Source organism: Peromyscus leucopus, chromosome 9 (assembly GCF_004664715.2).
Source record: "Peromyscus leucopus breed LL Stock chromosome 9, UCI_PerLeu_2.1, whole genome shotgun sequence".
Lineage (NCBI taxonomy): Eukaryota > Metazoa > Chordata > Mammalia > Rodentia > Cricetidae > Peromyscus > Peromyscus leucopus.
The window spans coordinates 81368667-81392998 of NC_051070.1; the positions used below are offsets into that span (position 1 = coordinate 81368667).

Sequence of the window (24332 nt, forward strand, 5' to 3'; positions counted from 1 at the left end):
TGACAGCCCCAGATCTCAGGTTTACTCTCAAAATCAACCCTGCTTCAGAATCCAGTGTCTTCCTTGGTTTCACAGGGCCTCAGGCTTGGTCCGTACCTTGCATATTCCTGTGGGTAAGGCGAGGAGTACCAGGTTTGGATTTCATATTTTCCAAACTCTATTACTGAAGGGTACCGACCACAGTCTTCCACTCCACTTTCACACTCTATTTTCTGATAAACAACAACAAGCACAATCATGGTAAAACACAAGCACCAAGAAGAGAGTGTATTTCATTTACATTTGTTTTCATTTGAGGCTATTCAATCATATTGTTGACCCTAATTATTAATTTTCATGTTGTTAAAACAGGAAATATTAAGCATCTTTTTACATAATGCAATAGGCATGCAAAATAATACCCTAAGAAATATGCCAAAGATGGGTAATAAATGTGATGCAAGTACATCCCAAAGTCTGTACAGCCGGGTATCACAAGAGACTGCACGCATTCAATCGACATTACAAGATGACGCAGCAGCGACTACTAAGACACTCCAGTCCCCTGCTCCTATAGGAAGTTACACTTAAGCCCCTGTGAGTTATCATCTATGCTGGGAAGTGGAGGAGTCCTGTTATGGCCCCTCCTCCCATGCAGTAAGCTACATGAGCCCCTGCAATCACGGTGGTAGCCTCAGTGTCTAGGATAGTACCTGATGTATGAAAAGAAATGTTTCTTGAACCAAAAACCCTAGCTTTGGGGCTGGTAAGATGGCTTAGCAGGTAAGGCATTTGCCGCCAAGGATGATAAGCTGAATCTCATTTTTGGAACCCACATGAAGGAAGAAAGAGAATGAACTGCTGTAAACTATCCTCTGACCTCTACACCTCCACCATGGCACTGGTATGTGCCTCCCCTGCCCCCGCAGAGATTAATGATATTTTAAAAATGAGCTTTGCCATGCTGTAAAGAAGGGGCCTTGAGTTAGCGCTGTCTGTCAGCTAGTGACCACTGTCCCTCACCCCCAGCCCGTACACAAAGGACAGTGACGAAGAGGGGAATCTGGCGTCTGCTCTAGTTGAAGAAGAGCAGACACAAAGGTCTGCCGAGGGCCGGGTAAGGAATGAAAAGACACACTAGTTTCTGAGATCCAAACCCCCAGAAGTCTTTAGCCTGACAGGACACTGCTAGAAACAAAGCTAGAAGCCTACTGTGGACAATGTGACCTCCTTAAAGGGCAGAGGCAGGGCAGGGCCCAACAATAACAGCCACACACGACCGTCTCCTGACAGTCAAAACCAGCAATTACTTGTAAATATGTCTAAGAAGTCTATAGCCTTACTTTCCCATGTCTGCTGACAGTAACTGAAGTTGAGCTGACATGTTAAGTGGAACCATTTAGAGAAATTACTAGACAGTAAAAATAAAGACGACTTCGATCGATTATAAAACACAACATTTCACTCATCAATGCCAAAAAGTTAAAAACTGACGCGTTTTCATATGGCTGGCCATCTGCATCAGAAGAAGTATGGGTGAATTAGAAAGTGATGTGCTTTTTGGTTACAATTTGAAATTGATATTTTACAAGTGTGGGGAAAAAATATCAGAAACTTCTTTAAAGCTACATCTTATTCTTTACTTTGTGTCTGAGGGAGCGTGGAGTGTGCACATATAGGCCATGCTCCTGTGTAGGTCAGAGGACAACTTTTGGGAGCTGGCTCTCTCCCCCACCACGGGTTTAGGGATTGAACTTGGGTCGTCAGGCTTGCAGAGCCAAGTGCTTTTGCCCACTGAGCCATCTTGCTATTATTATCACTATTTTTATTATGACTGAGACTGGGTCTCTCTGTATAATCCTAGTCGACCTGGAAATTGTTTTGTAAACCAGGCTGGCATAGAATTCACAGAGATCAGTCTGCTTCTGCCTCCCGAATGCTGAGATTAAAGGCATGTGCCAACATGCCCAGCTAATTATTACTCTATCTGTATAACAAGCACTACTCTGGTCTATTCTGTGAGACCAGTTGAGTATTTTTCCTATATTGAAAAGAATAGATAATTCTACAGTTATTGCTACAGTTAAAAAGATGGGCATAAACATTAAAGAACCATGAAGGATATTGAGGGGATACTCTACAGCCTCAAAATAATGATTACAAGCTGTACAACTCCTGCTACGTGGGATCTAGGCCTTACCTCCCAAGACAGTTCCTGGGCCTGCTTAAAAACGTCCAGATCCTCTTCAGTCACGACATCCTTGTTTCCGATCACATTTACATCTGTACTTTCTTGTTTGATGCTTATTTTAATTTCAGTATCTGTCATTTAAAACCAGCAGAAAGTGTATTCACTGATTTGAAGCATGGGTGGCCGGTGTACATTAGCAAAATGGTACGGAATCAGCACAGTGGGCAATCAGGGATCTTTCTCCATTGAGCTGTATAATCTCATACAGCTAAGCATGGCTCACAGATCCAACAGTAATTCTTTCCCTACTACAACTAAATTTTCAATTGAACATACATCACTGTCATCTTTTTATAACAAATACGAGGCAAAGTAGGAATAATACAAGCAAAACATATTTTTCAACCAAGATTAGAAGTTATGTCTAGTTACAGCATTCTCATCATTAGTTTTGAGTTCATAAAATCTACCAATTTTTCCAAACGACATATTTTGGCTTTTTGTTGTATAAAGGGTAACAAATGTAATGGGCCAATTTGTTCAATGAAATTTTGAAATCGGTTTCCTCCCTGAGGTGGACGGATACACACGCAAACACACTCAACCCCAATGCACACTTCACAGAATCACAGATCAGGCTCTGTGGAGACGGAAGCAGGATGAACTTCGTCATGAGAAAGCAATGGAGCAGAGAGAGAGGCAGGGCTGAAACACCGGGCTGCGGGCACTGCCAGGATACGCAGGGGCACTGGCTACAGAGGCAGCACGGGAGAACACGGCGGAAGCTGGACAGTGGCTGTTCATGCGGACTACAAAGCCAGAAGCAAGCTACGGAGGCATCTGGGGGCAAGAGTGCCTAGTGCCACTACGAATGGAAATAAACAGTAGAAGGCCGGAGAGCATTAGTTGGAAGAACAACATTTTGGAGGTCTAGTCGGCATTAGGAAAAGGTCAAAGTCTCACTGCACGTGTGTGAAAGTGGAGAGGACAGAGAAACAGTAGAGCCTATGTCACGGACAGGAGTTGATTTCTTGGTTCTCTCGGGGTTGGGGGAAGGGCGGGGCGCGGGTTTGGCTGGAGCTTCCACCTTTTGCTTACCATCATCCTGATCAGGGTTAATCCTTCCGTCTGCCAAGCTCCCCTTCCCTGGTGACGGGGTCCCCATCTGAGGGGTCACTTTATATTTTAATCTGCCTAGCATCCTGTGCTTTTTAAGAAAAGTTGTTCGCTTGAAGTGAGCAATGGCTTTAAAAATATGTCCTCTAGTCATCCCCCAGCTAGAGGAGGAACGAGCAAGAAACCTGCTCCTAACGTCTCTTTTTCCAAAGAAACGGGCTTTAGCTTTTGCCGTGGAAGAGAATTCAGTTTTACGACGCATGCGTTTGGGTGCTGCGTAACTTGGGTGTCCCTTTTTGCGAGACTGCCCCTGAGTGGCATAGATATGAGAAAGTCCATCAAAGAGTGCCTTCAGCTGGCTGTTGTTAGTAAGACTGCTAAAGGAGGGCTCACTGGACTGGCTGGAAGAACTCTGGGGAGAGGTAGAAGAAGAGGAACTGCTGGACTTTTGTGAACTGGGGCTCTGACCAGAGATGGGGGTTGGGGGTGGAAGTGAAGAAGGTGGAGGTTTTAACTTTTGTGTGGTACCTGTGGCCAACACATGAGAAGTGCATGACTGTTTCTGAGAGACCTTTTTCCTTGGACGATAGTGCTTTGAAAAGTCTATTATTTCACCTCGTGATCTGCGACCATCAGGTGATGGTGTAAAAAACTTAGTAAGGCCATCAATGAGCCCTTTGGTTTTCTTGTTAACTTTAAGTGTAGAGGCAGAAATGTAGGTGGAGGTGGTGGTGATTTTGGTGGTGGCACCAGGCCGAGTGGGGTCTGTAACAGCCAATCTGCTGCTTGAGTCCTTCCCAGACGCAGCATGACCAGATGGAGGTGTGGTACAGACTTTAGTCTTTTGACCCCTACCAGGTGACCCCCTTCCTGTGAATGCATTCATGGATCCTTCATCACTGGTTACAGACCTAGGCAAAAATTTAGAGAATAGTATCAGCATTAAGCAACAGAATTATAAAGGTATCTAATAACAAATCTATAGAAACTAGATGCATAGTCAATGTACTTGAACTTAAAATTAATTGCAACCTCAAGAATGTTTGTGTGTGTGTGTGTGTGTGTACCACCACCTACATGTTTCTTGGCTGGAAAAGATAACAGAACCTACTTTGTGTGATGATTCTCTCAGGGTCCATTCAACAGGTACTAGGAGAATCCATGTGGACCCAAGCGTAGTACAAGGAAGAAAACACCCAATGATTTCATTATAATTAGACAAAAAAATAAGTCATCCCCTGTGTTGTTATAAGTAATAATGATTTCCTAAAATGTCCTTTAAGAAGTATTAGAGAAAGTAGGTCAGATGTGTGATCCAGAATAAAAGTATATACTTATTTATAGTTAGAAACAATTTTTCACTTAGTCTGGAAACTTACAGAAGTAGAATTTGGGTGTGTTTATAAATTTGTACTAAAAATAAAAAGAAAGGATCCTCTTCTATCAGTTTGTGCTCGGGATGATAAAACAGCCAATAATACTCTCCTAGGAGAGAAGACAATTACAGCATAAAATATTGCTGAAAAAAAGGACAATTGCAAAAAACAAAAACAAAAACTGAAGAAATGATTAAAGAGAAGCCGCGGCAGGTCAGACATGACATGGGGGTCTGGCGGAGAAGCAGCACATTTACCATGGTCATTATCAGACACTTGGCGTCAAGACCTCTGCCTCCTACTTCGAATGACATTTCGCTTCGTGTGGTGGTGTGGTCTGGCCATACTGCTGTAGGAGGCCACTCCACAAACACAGCTGCCTACATGAATGGCAGCTGACTGCCTGCACCTCAGGCCAAGACTTGGGAAGCTTCCCGTGTTGCAGGAGAAATTTATACAATAGAAACATTTGCATATGAGCATGACACTGCTGAGGCCCAGAGTTACCAATTTAGCTGAAAGCTAATGGAGAAATGGAAGCCTGAGAATGGCATGATAACAAATTACCAAAATACCTTAAATAATTACAAATAGAACACATTTTCGTGCCTATCTTGTACACAAAGATTTAATGAACCAATTTCTGTAAGGTTCATCTGAGGTGGCTCAGTTGCCAGGATCTTTGCCCGGTACCACTGTTTCAGCCAAATCAGATGAACGTGGGAGATCTCTGGTGTCACTACAAGACACAGTGAGGGTTACGAACAAACAAGTTATCCAGGCTAGAATGTCTGCATTAAAATGCTGCATCTGGACTGGAGCTAGAATTGACCGCCCAGAAAAGACAATGTGCTTATAAAGCATGTAAAAGAAAATCTCCCTAGACTATCTTAAAAACTCCTGAGCTCAAAGGACAATTTTGGACAAACAAAAAGTTAGGATTGGTGCCAGGTGCAATTTTCAGCTGTGTCCTTTGTTTAGAAAGTTTATATCCTAATTTTGATTTTATAATTGGACCCTGAGGATATGGTCCCATTTCAAGAACAATGCCTACACAGGACAAATGAAAAAACACAATTTCTACTTTAAATAATACGAAAATGCGAGATTTTATTCATAAATATTTTATATTTGTTTCTAAAGTAACAACTAAAAATCCATTTAAAATGTCTAGCCTACCAGTTAAAGGGCTTTCATTAATTTCATAGAAAGCTCTAGAAAGCAGCCTGCACTTTCTACTTTTCCTTTGGTGGACAGTGCAGAAGCACTTCTCAGAGCACACAAGGCAGTGAACTACTTCAGGTGACAAAGGGAAAAAGAGCGTGCAAGGAGGAGTGACAGTGTCTGCTCAGGGTGGGCAGGGGACCTGCTCATCATCACAGCACAGGGCCCCTTTCCTTTAGCCCCCAAGACAGCCCTGGCTGGCCTGGATCTCCCTCTGCAGACCAGGCTGGCCTCGAACTCAGAGATCCACCTGCCTCTGCCTCCTGAGTGCTGGGATTAAAGGGTGTGCCGCCCCACTCAGCCCTGTCTATGTGTTTCTTAAGACTACAGGTAGTCAATCTATACTCTATGTGGTAAAGACACATCCACTTCCTCCTTTCTCAGCTAGGCTTTAATGGCAATTACACAACCAAAGAAGTTGGAAAGGAGGCTATCAGAGGAGATCTGTGGTTTACTGTAAAATATTGTATCTGTATTTGTGCGCATAGCTGCACCTGCCAAAAGATCCTGTCTAACTCTATAGGGGGCAAACAGTCATTTATAGGTGTCTCAGAAGCTACTATTTTGGGAAAGAAATCTTAAAAAGTGGTAATAGTACATTGGCATCAGAAGGGATTGTTATCTATTACTCTCTGTTTTAAAAGCTCCTGTGAAAATATTTATAAAACTAAGCTGTTTTAATGCTCAACCAATAAAAGGGCTGAGGAAGTTTGCAGTTCTTACAGCACTTCCATTTTGCTGCTTGAAATATGTCACTCGGTATCATAGCTACTGCCAAGAGAAGACCCCAAAATACCAACTGTAATTAAAAATGTTATTTTGGGGGGAAAATCCCACAGCTTATGCAAAAGGAAAATATTCCTTATTGAGTTTAGAAAAATTATGCTAAAAAAATCTAACAAAATTCAAGGGGATTACAATTACCTACATTTTTTAAAGCACAACATATAAGATTTCTTTTAATAAGATCTCAACCTACAACAATCGTTGCTTTAATTTATTTTTCGGCCGTCCAATGGGTTTTGCATATCGTCGTTTTATTTGTGCGGCTTTCTCATGGAGTAGTTTTCTTCCCTTTTTCTTTGGTCTGCAGACTTGGCAAATCCACATCCCTGAATTAATATATATATGAAAAGACATTTTAATGTTTTACTTAAGGAGAAGGTATTAAATATAAACCTGCAGCTGTAGTAACCTGGTCAAGGGGGCTGTATGCAGAACTTTCCGTGGACAGGGGGTCACTCTGTTGTTCTCTTCAGAAAGAAGAGGGCTAAGGGTCAAAGGCCCCTGGTGAAGGTGCTGAGAGCAGAGGCCGGCCCTAGCTATTCCCCGGGCACTAAGCCTCCCACCCCCCCACAGTCACCCCGGGAAACTGCGTGTGTGTGCATGGATGTATGCCATGTGTACACACCTAAGAAGGCCAAAGAAGCCTGGAACTAGAGTTGCAGGCAGTTGTAAGCTGCAAGCTCCTCTGGAAAAGCAGCAAGGTTGGTTCTTAAGCACGGAGCTATGTCTCCAGCCCAAATCTTTTATTCCTTTCTTATCACTTGGGAAGGAAAAATTTCAAGTCAATCAGACTTCTGAACTTGTACAGGGAAAAAAGAGGTTTGGTTTACTTATCAATTGCTTTTGGAAATTTCAAACACTGAAAATGATGAGTTTAAATATTTTAAAATTAAAACAACAATTTTAAGTTCTCTGGCATGATAATAATTGAAAAATGATGTCTGACCGATTGTAATTGGTCAATTGAAAACACAGAAGCTGTGACTATTATAGACAAGTTTAGTCTATCAAAAAGTCCCAATTCCAATTAGTGGGGAAGTGAGCACGGGACTTAATCAACTACCCGGAAGGAGAAGAAGTACTTCCTCGTCTTCACAAGAATGTTTCACTCCTTTCCTTTCTTCTTCATTAGACGAGGTCTCAAGTGACCTAGGCTGGCCGTGAACTCTAGAGCCTCCTGCCTCAGTCTCCCAAGGGTTGGGATAACAGGTGTAAGCCACCACAAGGACTTACAAAAAGTTTGCACACTAACTAAAAATAAAAAAAAAGTTTTTTAAAAAAAATGATCCAATGCACACATAGCTCCCTAGTAAAATGTAATTTTTTTCATGGGGGGTAGGAAAGGATAGAACCATAAAAACCTAGGCAAAGAATACTCTGTGAAAAAACAAAATGTTGCAAATATCAGGAATCTAAATCTGATTAATATTTATGTAAAACTAAAGTTGTAAGTACTTGAGCCTGAACAGAAAAAAAATGATTCAAGTATAAAACAGTTACTTCACAAATGATAATATAGTCAATAACCAAAAAATTTCAGTGTCTCCTTAATGAAAAGGGAAAAGCTATCACAATTTTTTGATTTAAAATATTAACTAAGACTAGTTTTATCAAATCTAAGATAGTACTAGTCATAAGATAAAAATTATTTTAAACATGTTAGAACATAAAAAAAAAGTATGTCTCAGCCTCAGTGAATCTACTGGTGTCGAGTGTCATGAATATAATTCCTCACACTGGTGGTCAGCGTAAAAACCGACAGTCTTTCAAGTAAGTGGCCTCTAATTAAACTCCTCTCTACGAATTCATCTTCAGGAGTGAGGGAAACACTTGCAACATTAAGTATCTACCGTAGAGAATTGGTTAATTAAATCAATTATGGTTCATTTATACATGAGGTTGCAAAATCAAGTACCTACAGGAAGCGCCGTGACGGCAAATGACTAAAGCAAATTAGAACACGTGACAACAGGGAGCGTGAGAGGGTGGCAGACCAAAGCATGCATGCCCCGCTGAGACAACTCAAGATCAAAAGTTCAAAAATGTCGTGCCAACAAAGCTCCTCCATGGCCCAGAAGCAGGTTGGAACCCCTGCTCTATATTATGGTGCTGAACATGACTCTTCTAAAATCATGTTTAGGAGAGCAAGCAATGATATGAGGATGCTTACAATCTGTTACTGAGAAGGAGAAATCTCAAAAAGTTACATACGCATGTGCAGCAGCACGCTCCTTTGGAAAGGGAGCGTAGAGGCAGGAGAAGTATCGGCAATTATTCTTTCTTTGTTTCTCTTATGCTGGTTATTTTCTATACCTTTCACAATGTCACAATGTATATACAGTATAATAAAAAGGCAAGGCCATTTTGATCATTTTTAAAAGCTTAACATATTGCAAACTGTGAGGAGGGCAGGGGAAGGCTGGGCATGACTGACTTACACAAAACGGAGAAGGACGCTCCAAATTAAACCAGATGCATAAGAATTCAGATGTTCATGCTTTGAACCATCAACCAATAGCCAAAGCGTGGTGACAGCCTCCTGTTGAAATACTCTCAAGTCACCAGAACTCACTTCCTTTACTGGATAATATAGTGATACTAACTAGGGAGCTATTGCAGGGCAAGAGAGTTTCTCCCCCAGGTCTGAATTAGAGTGTTATACATGTCATCCCAAACCAAATAATTTTATAATACTCTTCTATTTACAACCTGCAAGAACGTGGGTGTGAGGAGGGGGAATTCCTAGACATCAAAATAAGGTTAACAAGTAAGTAAGAAACTATTTTGTTTGTTTCACAGTGCTGGGAATTAAATTAGAACCTCAAACATGCTAGGCCAGCGCTCTACCACTGAGTTACATTCCCAGCCCTACATTTTTAATATGGTTTAAAAGTTCACCTTTTGGCATTCTGGAAAGTGGTGGGTCACAGCACTCCATATGGAATCCTCTATCACAGGAATCACAAAAAAGCATATTATCCTGTAATATAACATATTAGAGACTAATTGAGACCGAGACCAACTACAGAACACCAACATCCTCAAGTTACCAGGTTAGCAGTAAAACGTAATGAAGGGGCACCAATTTCCCGGGTGTGGTGTACCATTCCCCTGGTTTGAACACAGAACCATTCTGTCAGAGGAAAGCCTGAGCGCCGGGATCTCTCCCCCATGCCGGGACGTGGAAAGCATACTCACTGCATTTTTGCCCTGGACCCGACATGCGCTGCATGTCTTGCACTCGATGCACTGCCACCTCAAGGCCTTCACATTGGCGGTTAATTCAGGACAAAATTTCAAACAGGATGGGTGTCCTGCAATAAAAAGCATATTGCTCTATGTCAATAGTGTCTCAGTTTTTGTTTTGTTTTTTTAAAGTGTTTTTTAATTAATTAAAACATTTATTTATTATTATTTTTAAAAATTTCCTTTGTTCACTGTCCACTTGTGAGCCTTAGGAACTTGAAGACAAAATAGGTCAGAGACATTGAGCTGTACAAGAGACTTCCCTTCTCTCTGGTGTCTGTCTTCTTCCCCTGCCTGTACAGAATGATTGTGTGCATCTGTTCCGAGAAACCGGGACCTGTATCCCAGTTCCAACCATCAGTCTTACAGGACTTGAAGGCTGTGCATGTGTCCCGTCAGCATTCCTGCCCTGTCATCTACCCCAGTCACCGTGTGCCCGCAGATCTTGAGTACGCAACACTGTACACTGCTCTCTGTGTGATGAAATCACACATTGACGAAAGATGGCTAAAGGAAAAGCGAGCTGAGCTTAGTGTGGTGGTACACACCCGTGGTAACAGAACCCAGGAGTCTGGCTTGTACAGAGCAAGATCCTGTCTTAACAAAGACCTGGGGCTGTTTGAGAAGCCACAGCTCCAAGCGGCTTAACAAATTCACTCATCTAACGCTACACAAAGAACACTTACTACCGAGGCAGACCCAGAACATCCCACTGGCACCCAATTCCTGAAAGGTGGGGACCAAGCATGGAATTTGTGAGTTGAAGAAGACAGAAGAAGATAGAGAGAGTAGGTTGAGAAGCCACCGTCAGCAGGCCTCCTCATTCTTCTACAGCATTGTGCTTTCCACACAACTCGGGGCACTTTTTCCCCAGCAACGTTCCACATGGCCAGTCTGCAGAATCCCCAACGGAAGGAGACAGGGTTCCATGAGTGAGAGAGGAGAGTGTGAGCCGAGCCTCTGGAAAGCGGCTCCACTTAAAAACTAATGGCTTTTTATCACCCAACCCCAAGGAGATATCCAAACTTGATTATTATTTCTTTTTTAAAAATCTGCTCTTTAAAGAGTACGAGCATTAGTAAATCCCATATGAGAGAACTTATAACCAAGCTGCACAAGGAAATCTGAGGGGTAATAAAAAAAAGCAGATTCTGTAATTTCCAAACTGTTTTATAATTTCCTGACTTTGGCAGCTTCATTGTTTAAATATGTATTTTGAGTTCCTGCCAAGAAGGTTCTCCTCCCTAAAGCTTAACAGGTGCTTTCATAAAACTCCACTCACCAGGAGATCTGGCTTTTTGAAGTAAAAACATTCAATATCAATCATCAATACCATTAATAAAAGTTCACAATTCCCTACTCTTAAAAAAGTCAAAACATCTGTATTTAAGATGTTGAGAAAAATCACATGTTGCCAAATGATTATAACCCCAGGCTAGGAGAGACACCCAGGCAGATACAGTTAACCTCTGGCATGGTCTTCCCCAAGAGCTTCCCAGTGAAATGAACGGGAGAAGAAGGGTTAAATATAGAAAAGTGACATTGACCACCTCTCCCTGCTCAGGACCAGCAAACAAAGACAGCTCACTTGTTTACCTTGAAGAGTATGCCCAGAACAGAGAGGCAGGAGGCTACTTTGATCAGCTCACCCCCTCATGCTGAGGGACTAAAAACTCAACTTTTAAAGAACAGCAATTTAAATTCCACCCTTAAAATGGATCCTATCAGCTTAAAAATAACCATTTACTCCTTCCCTCCTCTTTAGTACTTCCTGTAAGTCATACATCACCAGCACATATGACCTCAATTTCATGCACTGAATTTTTCCTCTACATTAGAATCTCCTTTTTCGCTTTGTAGCTTAGTCTTCAGTAACTAAGGTAATTCATATCATATTACAGCTTACTATTTATTCCTATAGATATCCTACAATAGAGACTTTTAATAATTTTGCATTTTCAAAAGTAATAGATTCTGGCCATTTTCGATCAAAAGCATGGAACATTTTTCCTCTTAATGCTTTCTTCCACTTTAAGCAATAGTATCTCAAACTACTACTATTTAAGCTGTCCTATCCAATTCCAAAACCTTCAGCCCATCTTTCTTTTAGGAAGCAATCTTCCCTTTATTTAGCTTAAGAGAATTGGCCATAGATCCTTCCAGTTCTACATTTCTATGGTTCTGTAAAAGACTCTGAGCAATGAAGAGACGTTTCCATTTTCCTTTCTCACATTAACTTTAAAATAAAAGACTGTAACTGAGTCTTGATGTATTGCTGTACAATCTATAGTAATGATACTAGGAATCGATGGTATTGAGAATGTAATCCCTTACCTCCTACTGAGCCATTCCACAGACTTAGATGTTCCTCTAAAATCCTTGTTCTCTCTGCGGAGAGAATTCATGATGGTTTGTCTTTCTGGAAACGGTTTTACTACTTTGGTTTGCAATGTATCAGAGAGCCATGCTAAGTCTTCATTCATTTATTCATTGTTATATAAGCACATAAGTATTCATAGTTTATAATAATTTTATCTAGTAAAATTGAAGGAAAATGGTTTAAAATTAGGAGCCACAAACCAGGAGGAAATGCTTGAGAAGAAAAACCACAATAATGGCTCTGAAAGACATCTATCCCCCAATTCTCACACCACGTAGAGAAAGCAACTCTACAGGCCTGGGCACAACTAAGGGACAGATTTCGTGAGTGGAAAAGAAGAGATGTTGGGAGCATGCAACAATCTCCACTTGTCTCAGCAGCCTCTAAAAATGGAGGAAGGAAAGCCAGAAACCAAATACTGAGGTTGGCCTCTGGAAGCTGAGAAGGGGATTCACCTGCCAGCAAGGCCAAACAAGTAACTGACTCCTACCACAACCAATGGACTGGGATATGGACTAGGATATGGACCTTCTTTCCCTAGTTTCTCTAGAAAGCAGCCAACCCTTCTGACACCTTGACTGTACTCTGTTGAATCCTACAAGAGTTTTGTCGTATAGCTGTAAAATATTAAATATGCTTTTCAAACCACTAAACTGTGGCAATCTGTTACAGCACCAATAGAGAAATGAATACATACATACATACATACATACATACATACATACATACATACATACATGGCTGGGGGTGTAGCACCATAACAGAGCACTCCCCAGCACGCACGAGGCTCTGGATTAAATGAGGGTGGGAGAGAAGGAGGGAAGAGGAGAGGAAGGAAAAGGCTAGCAGTCAGACAGCAGGCCCCTTGGAGCAGCTACTCGGCCATCAGCTTGTGTGCACACCCTTCCTTCAGTTGACGTCTAAGAAGCATTAGAAACAGAGAGGAGGAGAAGAAGATGGAAGCAAGCCCTACCTTTCAGGTCATGTTATATAGCAGAAAGACAAGCATTAATGCACTCCAGAAGCAGAGACAGGTGAACTAAAAGTTCAAGACCAGCCTGGGCTACAGAGCAAAACCTGACTTAAAAAAACCAAAGGTCAGAGACGTAGCTCAATGAGACAATGCTTACCAACCATGCACAGGGTCTCAAGTTTGATCCCCAGCACCACAAACACTAACAAAAAAATCTTAGCAAAGAAACACCTTTACTAAGGTGATGGCGAATGCCTTTAATCCCGGCAATCCTGGCACTTGGGAGGCAGAGGCAGGCGGAGCTCTGTGAGTTCGAGGCCAGCCTGGTCTACAGAGTGAGATCCAGGACAGGCACCAAAACTACACAGAGAAACCCTGTCTTGAAAAACAAAAAAAAACAAAAACAAACAAACAAACAAACAAAACCAAAACCAAACAAATAAAAAACCCAAAACCTTCCTGCTCTTGGAGCAACAGGCACACTACATATGGGCACACGGTCAGTTACTGAAAAAGAAAACATCCACTGTCCTATTCTCACACATGAAAGGATCATTGAAACCACTTTGATTCTATGTCCTAACCAAAATCCTGCATACTAAACAGATCCACATTTCTCCATCAGACACACAGATTTGCTGCTATAATATCCCAGAGCTCATCTTGATGTAACTTTGCATCAGTTATTCCAATGCAGCCTAAGTGACCTGTGTAGCTTCTAAATCTGGCCACAGAATTTTTTCTCCGTCCACCATAAAGTCTTAGGAAAAATGTAAATTCTTTCACATAGACCACAAAACCCTTCCAAACTGGACCTCTGTTAACTCTATTCCGTATCACTGAATCCTTTGTATTCTGCACTAATACTCATCGGATCTTTTCTCCCAAGTACATGGAGCTCTTCTCTACCTCTGTGCATGCCCCCGTCTTCCTTCCAGCCTGCCCCTCCTCTGATCCCGTCGTCTTCTACTCCCACTCTTGTGAAGGAGCCCCTTCTCTTGTCTCACAGTGACTTCTGGGATTACCCAGGAGCCACACTGTGTGTTTGTTCTTGACAGCCTCAGCAGGGAAACAGGCTTCTGATGCTGTGATGCTCAGCCTCACCTGAGCTCCAAAGCAATGGAGCCAGCTGACTGTAGACTAAAACCCCCAAACTATGATCCCAAATCAATCTGACTCGTCGGTTTCTCATTCCGATTGTCTGGTGACAGTACACAAAACTCTAATAACATGTACCCAACAAGAAGACTTCTGCTTCTTGCCTCTCACTGTGGATGACTCACTGCTGCAGTGACTTCTGGAAGGTAGGGCTCCCCTTCCTCCTCCTCCTCCTCTTCCTATTTACTCTTCCTCTGAAGTGAGGCTCTCATTCCTCTTCTTTCTATGTATTCCTCTTGGAATTTCCTTCTAGTCAAGACTCTCCTTTCCAACCCAATGATCCAATCTGTGTCTAGTCAGTGTGAAACGAGATGACTAACAAACTGCTCCCTGAGGCATTCATACAGAACAACCCTAAGAAACCAGTGCTTTGAAAAAGAAGCAGCCTGGAGAGCAAAGACTGCACCTCCCCAGCTCCTCCTGCACCATGTCCTTCAGGATTGACCCCAGGGTAAAGAGGAACTCAGGGTGGGCGCCCGAGCTCCTGAGTACGGGCTGATACTCTACCCGTAGCTCTCACTCCTGCTCTGCGGGGGGTGGGGGTGGGGGGGTGTTCTCCCCCTCTCCCAGCTGCACCCCAGCAGCCTCTCTTCTGCCTCCTGTTCCAACGAGCTCCCACTTAGTACGATGCTGTAATTTTGAACTGTACACTTATCTTAGATTTGCTAATTTGAAAACACACATGCACACAACTCATCTGTAAGTAAGATTTAACCACCCGGCAATCTGAGCAGCAGACACAAAATTTCATTTGGTATAATATCTAATACTTATGTGAAGCTAATTAAAGATAATTTGGCCTTAATGAGGCAAGGAGAATATAACAGTGTTAATTTCAAAGTAGGCTGATCCATGAAAGTCAAGTAAAATCACTCCCCAGCCTCAGCATTTCCTCAGACCTGAGGCCTGTCTCACAGTTCCCAAATTCCTAAGTGGCTAGGATAATCCCAATGTGTGCCACACCGCTGACCATCTTCACAGGACCATTCACTACCCTCACGGCAGCCCTGTTATTCTTCACATTGTACAGTTAGAGCTAGCAGGGAAGAGACACGGGGCCCAGGGCTGGGGACACCACATTTGGGGCACTTCTATGCACCTCACCTCACCTCACATTTTGACTTGACTACATATGAACTTGAGCACTTTTTTTACAAACAGGACTTCTGGTGGGGGGAGAAGTAAGAGTTCTGGTCATTTGTAATTCAGTCATCTTAGAAATGGAGAAAAGGCCAATGAGCCGACTTCAGGGTGGAAGCAGAAGGAACCAGTTACACTTCTGTCTCTGAAAGCTCAGCACAGCCCAGTCGTCCTCACACAAACGGTGCTGAGAGAGAGGTGACTAAAAGCACTGAGCACATATGGGAAACACATTGAATAATCATCTTCCTTATGGCTGCATCTGGACTTCCTTTTTCTGGTTTTATACTGCTCATGGACATTTTTCTTTTTTAACAAAAATATCTTATGTGCAGAATCCCTTTGATCCTTAGAAACAGTCCCAACTCCATCCTGGAACCAATAGGTCCTTCTGAGTATGAGAAGGCAGCCATCTCCACAAGGTCAACTGGAGGACCAAGTGTTTTAGTCCCACTGGAGTGTCAGGACCGGACTGGACCGGACCAGCATGGCTCCCACCAGGACAGGGCCCTGCAGAAGCATGAGGTCCATCATCTTCTGTTTTCATCATAAATAACCAGGTGTCAAGACATAGCTTAAAACAAAAGGACCCCTAAAATTAGGCACATTTTATTTGATGCTTCAATTTTAAGAGGAAAAAAGAACATAGGCTGCTTGCCTAATTGACCAGAGTACGTGTCTATACAGTATTTCACAACAGGAATCTTCTCCCAGTTGCTGAAGTAGTCGAATCCAAGCCGCTACACTCACGAAGATGAAGTGAACTGCCACATAGCAGCAGTGCTCTCCTTTAGAGTCTGGAGAGGCACCTTCAGGCATCGTCTGTGCTCTACAGACAGGCACTATGCCCTAGGGCTTAGCTTTCTGCCAGTGACAGAAGTAGACATGATCCTGGGACAGAAACCCTCAACCCATTCTGCACTTGTTAGAAAACAAAGGGTACTTTGAGGACAGAAAAAGAACCAATGCACCAAACAGCCCTAGCCCGACCCTAGGAAGTATGAATGGAAAAGTAAGAAGCTTCGGAGAAAAAGACATTTCAGCAACTTCAGTGCAGAGGGGGTCAGACCTCCCTCTGGCAGCTCTTCAATCTGGGAAAACCAGGGGAAGTTGATTCTATCACAAAGTCTGAGATTGAGACCTTGTGAGGAAGGCCTTGAAGTTTTGATAAAATCCCAGATTCCTTAGCAACTCAGCAGGGCTGAGCATGTCACCAGCGGCAAGGAATACACAAAGAGAGCTTCTCTTCCCACATTTTAATACCTCCCCAACCTGTCTAGGTGCCCAGATAAAGAGACACTAAGGAAAATGAAACGATGGAGAACATTTTTACAAGTACAGCTACAACTCCACAGCTAAACACCAGATAGGTGAATACCATACACTTGATCAGGCAGTGACAAACAAGAATAATTCATTTGAAATGAGCCAACGAGAAGAAGACCTACAAGCGAGGTAAAGTCAGAACTGATGAGTGGGGAGCTCCCTCACCAGCACAGCGGGGAGATCAAAGGGTTGAAATGTATTAAGCGGAACATACAGATAATGTTTCTGGGCTCTCGTCACTATCCATGACACCACGGCCAAGTCAGAGAATGTTAGTGAATCTGTAAAGTCCATCGAGAAGGCTGTCAGAATACATTTTTCAGGTAGGGTTTGAAACGTCTGCCGAACCATAAATGGCCTATCAAGTTAAATCTCTGCATTATGAGTAAGAATCATTTCACAACATTAACATTCCTCAGTATGGAATATTTCCTCTATCCAACCATCATCACTTAGCTGTCCAAAGTGGTGCTAACATTTTAAAGTATTTACAGCAATCAAGAATGACAACAGGAAGTGTTGGGAAGCGTTTACAATGGGTGGCTCGTTTATGGTTCTCTTACTACAGCTCCCGTGGACTACGCACTTGGCTGTTTGGTTCTTTACGTCTAGAGGTAAGTGCCATCATTTCTAGGGAGAACAGCACCTCACGGAATGACTAGGTGACTGGTTGGAAGGGAAGGGTCTGGGCTGGGGCTGGCTCTGCGTGAGAGCATGCTACAGATTCTACAGGGCTGGTTTTGCTTCTGGTGTGAGGGACTGAACCTTGGATCTTAGGCAACTGCTTTATCATGGAAATAAAACTCCAGCTGTTAGGTGTAAATTTTAAAATAAAATTTCTGAGGGGAAAAAAATGTTTCAGTACCTGGGAGAAAAACAAGAGTCCAGCGCGGAAACATTAATTTTTTAAAACCCCGGACTGGGGGTGTAACTCAGTAGTAGTGTTTGCTTAGCATGTATAAGGCCTCCAGGTTGACCCCCAAAAAAAATTAACAAAAAAATGTGTGCATGGGGGGACCTAGTATCATCATTTTATGTGTTGGGAAGTGTACGTATGTGAATGTAACCTGGGTGACTTCTATGTACTGAATCAAAAAAAAAAAACTATCCAGTTAAAAAAAATTAAAGCATAAATGCTATAAAGCCTTTCTAGTTTTGAATATAAAACTAGAGGCATAATCTTAAACTCTACGGTGAGAACACAGAAGAGACATCTCCCTCCGGAGCATTTGGGGCACTGTAACTGGTTCACAGCTGCCCACGGGTCTTCCCAGCTCCTCCACTCCTTCCCATACCAAGCACCCGTGTCTACCTTGTTCCAAACAGCCCCAGTCTTTCTTGCATCTTAGGATTTCAGGTTCCTGAACCTTCCATCCAGTCACACAGAGCTGAGCTGAAATACTGCATTTCACCAGTAGGTGTCATAGCCGGAAACACTACAGACTTCAGAGTCTGAGATTCTGGAAAACAGAAGCTACTCTGTATTTAGCTTAACTCTCTGCTGTGAGCTAGGCGTGATAATGGTCAGACTTGGGAAGGTGAGTTCTGAGACTGACTGAGATCAGGATTTAGGAGTGTGGCCCAGGGAACATACTGAGATTCCAACATTTCTAAAAGCTCAGTTGTGTGTGGCACATACTACCCCTGTAACCTCAGCAAGTACAGCGAGTTTGAAGCCAGCCTGGGCTACATGAAGAGACGTCTCAAGAGACAGACAAAACCCAAAATCTCTACTATGATTTCACTTATGACACTGAAGTCTCCACACTGAATTATCCATATAGGTTTGAAACTGGAACTTGGTTACAAATACTATTGAACCGTATTGTAAAAACGTAACATATGTTGGTACTGACACATTCCTATTTCACCCTTGACCTGTATAACATTCTTACATTTAAAGCCTATTCCACCAGCAGATGATTTATCCAAGTGAAGAAGAATGCCGTGTGGTTTGCTAGAGATAGAGAGCTCGAAGCTGTAAGAGTGGAGTCAGTGGAGAAGGCACACCGTCCCCGAACTCACCGCTGCTGCCACAGTCTGCACAGGACAGGAGCTCCTCTGGTTTCTTCTCACGATTGGACTCCTTAGTCCCCAGACAGAAGCTACAGATTGGAATGGGATCGGCACGGGGCTGTGAGGAATTCCAAAAATACACATATATTGTTAGCCCTCCTTTAAAACTTAAATTACTAAAATTCAAAGCTTCTGACAATATTTCTTAAAGAAACCCTGATAAATTAAATATTCAAATCAACACTTTCTAATAAAAAATCATAAATTATTTGGTAGCAAAGCAGTATCTAAATACATTTAAATGTAGCTATTAGATCCAGAAGTAACTTTTATGAATTCAGTGACGCCTAATACCTTCAAATATCATAGAGCCTTCAGAATGATCATTAAGGATTCATCTGCGATCCCAAGTGTTCCCATAATCTGTATGCCTATAATAAACTGATTCATCTATTCAGCATTAAAGACCATGGATATCATCCAGTTAATTAAGTGAGGTTACTTAACTAAATGTTATCAAGTGTCCTAATTATTCACCTATTAAACACTAGACATGAAATGTATGTTTTAGATGGCACATGAACAGAGAATAAGCAGAAACTAAAATTCTGTTGGACTTGAGAAGATCAAAAGGCTATTAACAAGGCCTCTCTGGCACCAAGGGCTTCAAAGGAAAAGCAGGGCACACAAAGGAGATAAACCCTCAATCTCTGACATTCACACTTTATAAAAGAAACAACAAAACATTTGTCTACCCCCTGGCACCCTTGAACTCTCTATGGCAATGGCTTTAACAATGTGTAAATCTCCATACATTCTGTGTCTCCTGTTCACGACTGCCAGCAGGGCCGGCCTCTCCATCCACATAAATGCAGTTGACTGTGCCTACAGATCTGGTTACAGCATCTTCAACAGCCAAACTGTACAAAAACTAAACTGTTATTGCACATTCTAAGCCTTCACATGTGTTGTCGGCTGGCTCTCTGAATGTTACTATGGAGTCTTTATCCTGAGTCTCGTGAATCAAAAATTCAGGGCAAGAAAACTCAACATAATCACAAATGTTTTTATATGTAAATCACAAACAAGATTGTGTTAGATCTAATTCTCTAAGTCTACAGCAGCACAGAATGAACCTCATTTGGGCAACTACTCAATCCCAAATGCCTAATACAGAGCTTGCTTCACAGTAGGCACTCAAAATATGTTTGCTGGTTGAATAAATAAGCAACTGCCAGTTAAAAAGAAAAATCAACCACTTCTTTAAGATAATATTTTGAATGGTTATAATGAGTCAACAAATGTCTTGGTTCCCTCTAACAACATGCCATGAAAGTCAAGAACTCATCTCATGGCCAAGCATTCACAAACTTGTTTAATATGACTGTGACTCTCATCTTACAATATGAGTGTTCATTATCCTGCCCTTATTTTCAGCTTAATTTGTTCTATTAATATGTACATGCTTTACTTTCAGAGGTAGCTTTACAAATGAATTTCTGTAGCTCTGTTAAAAAGGCACAGTGTGAAACATTCTGTACTAGGAAAACCAAAAAAAGACAAGCTACAACAAATTGGTCACTGACTCTAGCCACAGTTTTTGAAATGCCAGATAATCAGCACTGCATAATTATGGATCCATAGTTATTACTTGCAACTGCTCGGCTGCAGTACCTAGGGAACACTTTTGTTCCTTTAAATAGCAATTAAAAGAACAATCTGGTTTTAAAGTGACAACATTCCCCTGATAGATTCTGGCTAAAGCACAGTCTTTGTACTAATGGGATTCTTGCTTTCATTTGACAGAACAATGTTCAAGCCACTGCCGCCACCCTTGCAGTGATAAATAATTTACAGAACGTCACATATCATTCATGCAATGAAATAAATCCAAATCTGCAGCTCCATTTCTCTTTCCCAGGTGAATTTTTAGCTGAAAGGGAGCCATGGCCACCAGCCAGCATTCATGCTCATTTTTCGTTTTTAACTAAAGGTAACACAAAGGACAAAGGTTGCTAGTAGTTCATGGCCAGAAAGACTGATGTCCCGCACCCTGCCCAATAATAGAAGCAGAGATGCTATCACTTCACGCCACATCCAAGTGAACCCCGCCATGCTGATGTATGCTCACCACCATTTATTTTAAGGATAACTATCTCACAATACTCTATAAAACCACCGCATTATACAGAAATGTCTGCCCTGCTGAATTATTGATAACTCAAAGCACTTTTTGCTAACCTCAGTGTAGCCGAGTCTAATTAACTTTAAAAAATTGTCACTTGTATGAAATGAAACTTTTACAGTAATGCTTGTAAATGGGTCACAGAATTATTTTTATTCACTATTCTCAGACTACATATAAACTGTTTTTTTTTTTTTTTAAATAATCCCTTAAAGTAAAATGGATTGCCGTCAAAAAGAGGTCTAGGTAAATAGCAATTTGATTCCATATAGATCTACTAAAGACAAATGGTGTTTAAGAAGATTGAAAACAGAAGCCCAAGTTGATCATGGTGGCATACACCTGTAACCTAGCACTCTGGAATCAGAGGCAGGACTGAAATGATTTCAAGGCTAGTCTGAGTTTGAAGGCTAGCCTGTACCACACAGTGAAATACTCTTAACATTCCCCTCAAAAGAAAAACAAAACCAAAACATCCAACCTATTTGAAAATTCTGAATTCCTTTCTTTGACATCCTGGGGGCGGGGGAGGGGAGTAACATAGCCATCTTGGTGGGTAAAATGAAGCCTGACACCCTGAGTTCAATACTGGGAACCCACATTAATAGATACGAGTGGAAAACTAACCCAAGAATTGTTCTCTTCTGGCCTCTAGCATGTGTGCATGCATGCACACACAATACAGTAATAAATGAAATAAATATTTGAAATTAAAAAGCAAAAGAAAAGCTGGGCAGTGGTGGCACACAACTTTAATCCCAGCACTTGGGAGGCAGAGGCAGGTGAATCTCTGTGAGTTCGAGGCTAGCCAGGTCCACAAAGCGAGTTCCAGGACAGCCAGGCCTGTTACACACACAGAAACCCTGTCTCAAAAAAGGGAAAAAAAAAAAAAAAAAAAGAAATCTCACAAAGGCATCCAGCTTGATGGTCACATTTTCTATAGTGTCTGGTAATGCCAGACTAACAGGAGACCCGAGGACAACACCGGGGATGACGTGAGGATAAAAAGGAGCCGACTGCTCTGTGAGCACCTCTCCGGTCTGTTGCAGCCCTGGCCGAGCAATGACCTCGAGGCGGTGGGGAAGCCGGAGGCCACCCTTCCACTGCTACCTTACTTACTCACCTTGACCAGACGAGATATACGGCATTATCCCCACTGTAAGGAGGAAACTGAGGGTCTCAGGGGCTGGGGGGCTTCTCTAAACTTGCATAGGGTCAAGTGGAGATCTGGATTGATACACAAGTCTGTGTTGTGTCCCCAGGGCTCATTTCTTAACATCACTACCTCCCTCCACTCCTCCAAGAAAACCAGAGGCTGAAAAATTATCTTCCCACCAGGAACAACACACTTTTTTAGGTGTTCATCATCTCTTCCAGCACCAATAGCATGTGTTAAAAGTACTTAAAAGGATGCCACTATAATGCTATATTGTTACTAATCACATTAGGACGGTACGAAGGGAAACCTGGCAGACAGTCTTTAACAAATATGGGTCTAGCACCACGTGCCTCCAAGTGTTTCCATCAAGTGCAGAGCACTGCCCATCTCACTCTCGGTGAATCTATCAGAAGAGAAACAATCAGGCAAATGAAAATTGAAGAATCCTTTATAAAACAACTTTCCTGGACTCTTCAAAGAATGGCAGACATGTGAGATATAAAGCTCATGGAAATTAAATATAATCCATGACCCTTGGTTATATTGTTGATTTAAAAAGATTTATTGATGCATGTATGTGTGACATGTGTGTGCCCAGTGTTTTTAGAAACTGGAAGAGGGTGTGGGTCGCCTGTAACTATAGTTACAGAAAGGGTGTGAGCCATCACATGACTGCTGGGTACCAAAACTGAGCCCTCCACAAGTGCTCTGAACCACGAGCCGTCATTTGTCCAGCACCTTGAATTCTGGAGTCACCATAAATTATTTTACTGGTATAATTAAAGGAATATGTACTAAATATCAGGTACTATGTAAGCTACCTACGAATTTCTTAAGTGGACATATGATCATGTTGGGCCATGGCCAACAATGACAGTTCTCGAGAAATGTGAGCAAATACTTATAAGAGTTATGGTATCTTGGGGTCATCATTGTAGATTAGTGGGAGTTTCCCTTACACCAGGTTTCTACCTGACCCCAAAATGCCCACCTCCAATCAAGACGTCTCTTTCATAATAGGTAGCCTGAACTGGCCATCTCCTGTAATCAGATTGGTGACTATCCCAATTGTCAGCAGAGAGCCTTCGTCCAGTGACTGATGGAAACAGATGCAGAGACCCACAGCCAAGCACTGGGCTGAGCTCAGGGGATCCTGGGGAAGAGCAGGAGGAGGATTGTACAAGTCTTCCTCGTGGTCAAAGTCATCACAAGGGAACCCACAGAAACAACTAAACCTGGGCTCATAGGAGCTCACAGACTCTGGACCAACAGCTAGGGAGCCTGCATGAGCTCTGCATATGTGTAGAGGCCCTCTACATATGTGTGACAGTTGTGTAGCTTGATCTCCTTGTGGGACTCCTAGTGGTAAAGCAGGCAGGGCCTGTCCCTAACACTTTAGCTGGCTTCCAAGAACCTATTCCCCATGCTGGATTGCCTTGCCCAGGCTTAATACACGGGGAGGAGCTTAGTCCTATCTTAACTTGATTTGCCATGCTTTGTTGACACCCACAGGAGGCCTGCGCCTTTCTGAACAGAAACAGAGGAGTGAATTTAGGAGTAGGGGGTAGGAGAAGGGAGAGGAGAGAGGGAAAACTGTGTTCTGGATGTAAAATAAAAGAATTACTTTAATAATAACAAAAAAGAAGTGTTCTGGTATATCTGTAACTCTCTAATGATCCTGAAAACACCACCACATCTGAATATGCTATGGTGGTTATAGAGCAGAATGCCCAGAGGCAGCCATCAAAAAGAAAGGCATGCAGGCATTCCACATCATTCCTTCACATTTCTGCCATTTCCAACTTTTCAAGCAAAAGTGTGGGGGCGGAGGGAGAGGTACTCCTCTGCTCTCAAACGAATTCCAGAACAAATTATTATCAGCTGGATTATAAGCACACAAGGAGTCTATCCAATCACCAATCACGGGAAATACAGATGAGGGTGAACATACAGGGAAAGGAGATGAGACGCCAGCACCGGATCACAGTGGACAAATGACCCACTTTCTTCAAAATTCAATTAAAAGGGAGGCAGAGGGAGCAGGTAAGCAAGATGTAGAGCTCAGGAGACTGAAAGG

At 42.3% G+C, this 24332-nt stretch overlaps 1 protein-coding gene across 6 annotated transcripts in view; it reads right to left on the reverse strand.

Annotated features, from left to right (window-relative positions):
• Positions 1 to 24332, reverse strand: part of Kat6b (lysine acetyltransferase 6B) — a 182774-nt gene that overhangs the window by 45322 nt on the left and 113120 nt on the right. For 3 of the 6 annotated variants that reach the window (XM_028879769.2, XM_028879768.2, XM_028879770.2), the window contains exons 3-9: positions 18921 to 19029; positions 9871 to 9986; positions 9571 to 9652; positions 6866 to 6998; positions 3269 to 4197; positions 2180 to 2301; positions 97 to 212 (exon numbers count right to left, since the gene is read on the reverse strand). In XM_028879769.2, coding sequence (XP_028735602.1) covers positions 97 to 212; positions 2180 to 2301; positions 3269 to 4197; positions 6866 to 6998; positions 9571 to 9652; positions 9871 to 9986; positions 18921 to 19029 — 1607 coding nt within the window. The remainder of the gene's footprint in view (positions 1 to 96; positions 213 to 2179; positions 2302 to 3268; positions 4198 to 6865; positions 6999 to 9570; positions 9653 to 9870; positions 9987 to 18920; positions 19030 to 24332) is intronic. The other 3 variants (XM_028879772.1, XM_028879771.2, XM_028879775.2) reach the window with 3 other exon arrangements.